The sequence below is a fragment of the Triticum urartu genome, chromosome 2A (genome assembly GCF_056163025.1).
Source record: "Triticum urartu cultivar PI428250 chromosome 2A, HENAU_Tu73, whole genome shotgun sequence".
Lineage (NCBI taxonomy): Eukaryota > Viridiplantae > Streptophyta > Magnoliopsida > Poales > Poaceae > Triticum > Triticum urartu.
Genome location: NC_141874.1, coordinates 749260384 through 749266767, shown reverse-complemented (window position 1 = coordinate 749266767; position 6384 = coordinate 749260384). Strand labels below are relative to the sequence as shown.

Here is a 6384-nt window from a genome sequence, read left to right as displayed (position 1 = left end):
ATGTCATCCAAAGTTCATCGAGCAAACACACAAACACTGGACTACCACCGAACTTATCCCACAGCTTTGTCAAGTCTTCTCTTTGAAATGGAGGGTGTTACAGTGTTGATTGTTGGTGCTAGGCAAGCAGGCCTCGCAACGGCAGCATGCCTTAGCCAATTCTCAATTCCTTATGCCATCGTCGAGCGCGAGAGCTGTAGCACGTCACTCTGGCGCAACCGCGCGTATGATCGCCTCAAGCTGCATCTCGCAAAGGAGTTCTGTGAGTTGCCACACATGTCATACCCTGTAGATGCACCAACGTACATACCAAAAACCTTGTTTGTGAAGTACTTGGATGACTATGTTGAGCGTTTCAACATTCAACCAAAGTATCTCATCAGCGTGGAGTCATCCACATATGACAATGATGAAAAATGTTGGTCCATTGTGGCAAAGGACATGTCAAAGTGCACCACAGTCAAGTTCACGGCGAAGTTTCTTGTTGTGGCAAGTGGTGAGAATAGTGCAGAGAATATTCCAATGTTCCCTGGACTGGAAAACTTTCCAGGTGATGTTATCCACTCCTCAAGCTACAAGTCAGGCAAGAGCTACTCTGGCAAGAATGTATTGGTCATTGGATCTGGCAACTCCGGGATGGAAATTGCTTATGACCTTGCGACCCATGGTGCCAACACATCGATTGTTATACGAAGCCCGGTACGTACATGCACTATATATTTTCATTGGATGCATGAACGCAAACTCTTAGTATAGTTATTAATAGAATAGATGCAATTTTTAGTGTTATTACTAATAGGAAGTATTTCACATAGAAAAAGAGATGGACTGTTTTATATCACACACAAACAACTCAAAGACTAGAGGAACCACATGACAAAAATTTATTTCTTGAAAGAAGAAATTCTATTTTATAGTGCATACTTCAAAAGAGGTGTGACATGTTTTGTGGTTGCAGATTCATGTAATGACAAAGGAATTAATTCGTTTGGGGATGACACTTGCTCACCGTCTTCCATTGAATCTAGTGGATAAACTCCTTGTGATGGTAGCGTATTTAATATTTGGAGACCTGTCACAGCATGGCATCACAAGGCCAAAAATGGGTCCAATGACCCTCAAATCAGAAACAGGCCGATCTGCAGTAATTGATGTTGGGACTGTTGGATTGATCAAAAAAGGCATCATCAAAGTAAGTATATCCTTGACATGGCATAAATTTATAACATATGTTGATTTGATATGCCAAGTTATCAATGTATTTTTTATCTCCTAAAGGTTCAAGGGAGCATTAGTAAGATCAAGGGCAACATAATTAAATTTCAATGCAGCAAAAGAATGTCATTTGATGCAATTGTGTTTGCAACTGGATACAAAAGCACGGCAAATATGTGGCTCAAGGTAATATAGCTTGTGTTTGAACATGTCTGAGTTTGTTTTCTTGGTGTAACCATTATTAAATCTGCTAACAGGGTCTATGTGTTTTTAATCCAGAATGGTGAGAGCATGTTAAATGGCAACGGACTGCCCATCCAAAAATATCCGAATCATTGGAAAGGTGGAAATGGGCTTTACTGTGCTGGGTTGGCGAGGAGAGGATTAGCTGGTATTGCAACAGATGCCAAGAATATCGCTAATGACATCAAATCTATGATGGACTCTATGTCAAGTTAAATCATCTTTTACATGTATTTTACCATGGCAAGCATGCTAGAAGGTTGATTCTTTGAGAAATATATCCATTGTGTCACCTTTGTATCTAGCTTTTAGACAAGTAAATTTATGTTTATTTTAAGGTTCATATGAGCCCCGGAGAGATATGTACTATTATACTATAATCAAGGGCTATGTACTCTCATTACGCGGAGAGATTTCTAATTTTGGTTGAACCTACAACTGTGTATTATATTTTATTTACTTGAAATTATATGTGCAAAAGGCATGCGCTCAATACACTATTATCTATACCAAAATCTCTTGTGGCATGTTTACCCCATCAGTATACAACTGTAGGATGTAGTAATCACATCAGCCTAAAATAAATGCATAGTTCACTACATCCATCGCCGGTACTGTAGTGCTATTCAGTCGTAGAATGGCACTAGTTATCATCCCATGCATCTGCATGGGGTAGCTGACGTACTATAAATCATTAAAAATATTTGTGAACATATTTAGAAACTTAAAACTAAAACTTAGAACACCATATGACGGAAAACTACTATTTAGAACGTGTATTTGTGGTTACGTGATACACGTATCCTTAACTGTTGTGGACACAGTTTGTTGTGCCCGAAGCGCAGGGTTTGCAGTATGCAGTAAGTTTTCCATCGGCTGAGATCCAAGGTATCCATCCGCATATTCTTGGATATAAATTGCTTATTACCTTGCGACCATGGTGCCAATACTCCGATTGTTATACGAAGCCTGATATGTACTACATGCACTATATATTTTCACTGGGTACATGAACACAATTTTTTAGTATAGTTACCACTGGAAGAGATCCATTTTTTTAGTATTATTACCATTGCTGAGGAAATCGTTAACTGGTAGCTGCTCGGTTGGTTGGGGAGTAGGGGATTAATAGGCTAATCGGAAAGTTAATCGGCCATTTAATCAATTACTCGGGTGATTAATCAGTTAATCGGCTACTCGGTGACCCTACGAGTAGGGATTAATCGGCAAGTTAACTAGTTAATCGGATGAATTCTTGAACAGGGATTATTACTAATAGAAAGTTTTCACATATATAAGAGATGGACTGTTTGATATGACGCACAAACAAACAAATGACTAGAGGAACTACATGACAAACAATTAACTTTTGCAAGAAGAAATTCTATGAAATTTTGTTTTATCATGCATGCTTCAGAAGAGGTGTGACATGTCTTTTGGTTGCAGATTCATGTGATGACAACAGAATTTATTCAGTTGGGATGACACTTGCTCACCATCTTTCACTAAATCTAGTGAATAACCTCTTTGTGACGGCAGCGAATTTCATATTTGGAGACCTATGGGGGCATGGCATCACAAGGCCCAAAACCAAAAATGGATCACAACGACCCTCAAGTTAGAAACCTACCGATCCATAGTGATTGATGTTGGGACTTTTGGATTAATAAAAAAATCATCATCAAAGTATTTGGAATATTTGGAGGAATCTGCCTCATTACTCATATTTTTATAGTTGAAAATAATAAGTAGAACTTTTCTCTCATAATGTCGGTTTGTTTTCTAGTTGGCACTTCTAGAGAGATCCTAGTCATCTACCTAGATATATAGATCTGACTCAAATGCGCAATTATATATTTCAAAAATAAGGCACTTACATGACGAAGAAGGCGGCTACTTGCATATATACTGAATGTTCATTATATTTGAAGGCATAACAAGCAATCATTTGTTTTCTTTTTGGAGAAACACCAACATTGGATTTATAAAAGTGTCAATGGGATATATAGAACATCATTTGAATCAAGACAATAAGAAATCCTAAGTACCCTTTTTTACAATGTGAACTGACGGAATAAAGCATATATAGTGGATGAGCTTCTCCCAGTTTTGTCTATCGCTTTTATCAACTGATGACTCATTGGAATTTACTGACTTCCAAGACAAAATATACTCGGATGGCAAAGATTGCTAATGCCAAACTTGAATTAGCTAAAAGCAACTATAACCAGTAACTGAAATATGATATTAACACGCTCATGAATTGGCGGAGTGTACCTCTGTATTCCGATTTCCCTTTCTTCAAAATAGCACATTTAACTGATGCATTGTTCGAGCAATCTTCAAATCATTCAAAAAAATCTGAGGCATTGTTCGGCCAGCCTCCTGAGTATGACATGATGGGCCGGCCCCTTAAGCAAGGAGAAGAAGCAAGCAGGCCCAGCAATGACGAGCGAGGCCTCCACAAGTCCACAAAAACAAAACCCGCCAATCCGCCATCCTCCTTCCTCCTCTAGGGTTTTACTATGCAGCACCGCCGTCTCCCTCCCCACCTCCGTCCCCCGCCGCCCCACATCCTACCTGGCAGACCACCACCGAGGCCCGAGCCAGCGGCCATGACTGGCAAGAAGCACAAGTCCTCCAAGAAGCAGCCCAAGGGCAGCCGCCTGCCGCTCGGCGCCGACGCCGATGCGGTGGCCGACGCCGGGAAGCGTCGTCGCTCCGGCGCCGCCAAGCGCCACCAGGCCGAGGAGGAGGAGTTCGTGCCCTCCTCCATCAGCGCCAAGATCCTCCGCGAGGCCCTCAAGCAGCAGCAGGAGCAACAGGAGGAGATCCTCCACGTACTATTCAGTCTTCGAATGGCACAAATTATCAACGTGTGAAACTACATGGGCTAGCTGACGTACTAATAAATCATTAAAAATATCTGTGAACTGATTTAGAAACTTAAATCTAAAAGTTGGAACACCATATGACGGAAAATTACTATTTAGAACGTGAATTTGTGGTTACATAGAAGAGATGCATTTTTTTCAGTATTATTACTAATAGAAAGTATTTCACATATATAAGAGATGGACTGTTTTTTATCACGCCCAAACGACAAACAACTAGAGGAACTACATGACAAAAAATAACAATTGAAAGAAGATATTCTATGAAATTTTGTTCTATCAGGAATGCTTCAAAAGAGGCGTGACATGTCTTTTGGTTGCAGATTCATGTGATGACAAGAGAATTAATTTAGCTGGGATGACACTTGCTCACTTTGTTTCACTAAATCTAGTGGGTGACCTCTTTGTGATGGTAGCGAATGTCATATTTGGAGATCGATCGAGGTATATGGAGTCACAAGGCCCAAAACCAAAAATGGTCGAATGACCCTCAAGTTAGAAACCAACCGACCCACAACGATTGAGTTGGGACAGTTGGATTAATAAACCCTTCACCCATCAAACCCTTTCAGCTCCTTGCGGATGGACGGTGCTTGGACACATTTCAAAACATGTACTCTAGTAGTCTGATTACCACTATACTTACATCTGGGTGCCGCTTATTTGCGTAGGACATGTTTGACCAATGTTGTGACCACGCAAGGGATAATGGGTACTTGTTGTGGGAGGACGCGAAGAAGATGCGGTTGATAGTGAGTGGGGAGTTCCACCAAGAAATGCGGGAGTTCCTCCGCACGCAAAAATGATCCAAGGGAAGTGACCATCTGGAAAGAAGAGAAGATGCTACTTGTCTATACCACACGATCCTTCATGTGAGGAAGGCCTGAATATACCTACCCAGCACACAAGTCTTTAGAAGATCCAACTGCGGGAGGCAGAGTGGTAGTCTGATAGATGTTGAAATCATTTGGACTCGACGGTCGTAAATCGAATGTAATCATCTATTCGATAGGTTTAGTCTGCAGTTTGTGCCATGCTAAATGTAAGTCACAGAAGGTAGTGGATTATTCTGTTGGGCAAATCAAAATCCGATGAACTGTACGAGATCCACTTCTCCAGTTCAGTTTTGCATGGAAGTTGCGTACAATTGTGATTAATCTGTGTCAGTCAGTTTGGAACCACACAAGTTTGCAAAACCGCATTGAGACAGGATTGACAATTTTGATTTTCAGTAAATTGGTTTATTATCTTTTTAACAAAATATATCCACACTCTGGTGTGTAGAGTTAAAAATACAATGAGCGTTCAATTTGATGTTCAGGCATAGGACAATATGCATGTACCAAAGTTGAAATATGGCCTCACATTAAACGAGTGTTCAGTATAGAAACGAATTTATATTAAAAAAAATGGTTTCAAATATTTGAACTAAAGTTCCACTTCTTTTTGTTCACAACATCGAACGGCTCGTTGTGTTGACACCAAAGGTATGGCAATGGTCGTCAACTCAACCGGAGGCAAAACCAAAACTGACCATCATACAACTGAACCGGATGCAAAACTAGCCGACAAAACCGGTTAACATGGTTGGTAACAAATCCTTCTCAGATGATTGTTTCCTTTTGTCATCCACATTATATTTGACTTTGCCTATAAATGTGTGTTTGGAAATCAGACTTATCCTTATAATATCCTATATCATATACAAAGAGGAAGAAACACTTGAATATTATTAGAGTAGTAATTGTCATTGGTGATGATGCAAAAGGAAAGAAACATGAAGAATCTTTAATCTACACATAAAAAAGATGGTCGATAAGTTTCCAATACCAACAATCGATCAACGGTGTGTTTCCTACCTATTTTGTATCAGTACACGCCTTCACAACCAACAACGGCTCCATTTTTAGATGGAAATACTCCTACACACTAGGATTAGGCCTCAATAAATATTTACCTTTTTCATCCCTCAATCCATAAAACGGATTGGCCCATGAAGGATACCAGTATATATATGCCCCCATACACGAGC

General features: G+C 40.1%; 1 protein-coding gene across 1 annotated transcript; it reads left to right on the top strand.

The window, feature by feature from the left end:
* LOC147987690 (putative indole-3-pyruvate monooxygenase YUCCA10) lies at positions 1-1674 on the top strand. Its single transcript, XM_087540406.1, has 4 exons — positions 1-699; positions 959-1192; positions 1279-1401; positions 1495-1674. The coding sequence occupies exons 1-4, from the start codon at positions 1-3 to the stop codon at positions 1672-1674; spliced, it is 1236 nt and encodes a 411-aa protein (XP_087396532.1).
* Positions 1675-6384: the final 4710 nt, after the last annotated feature.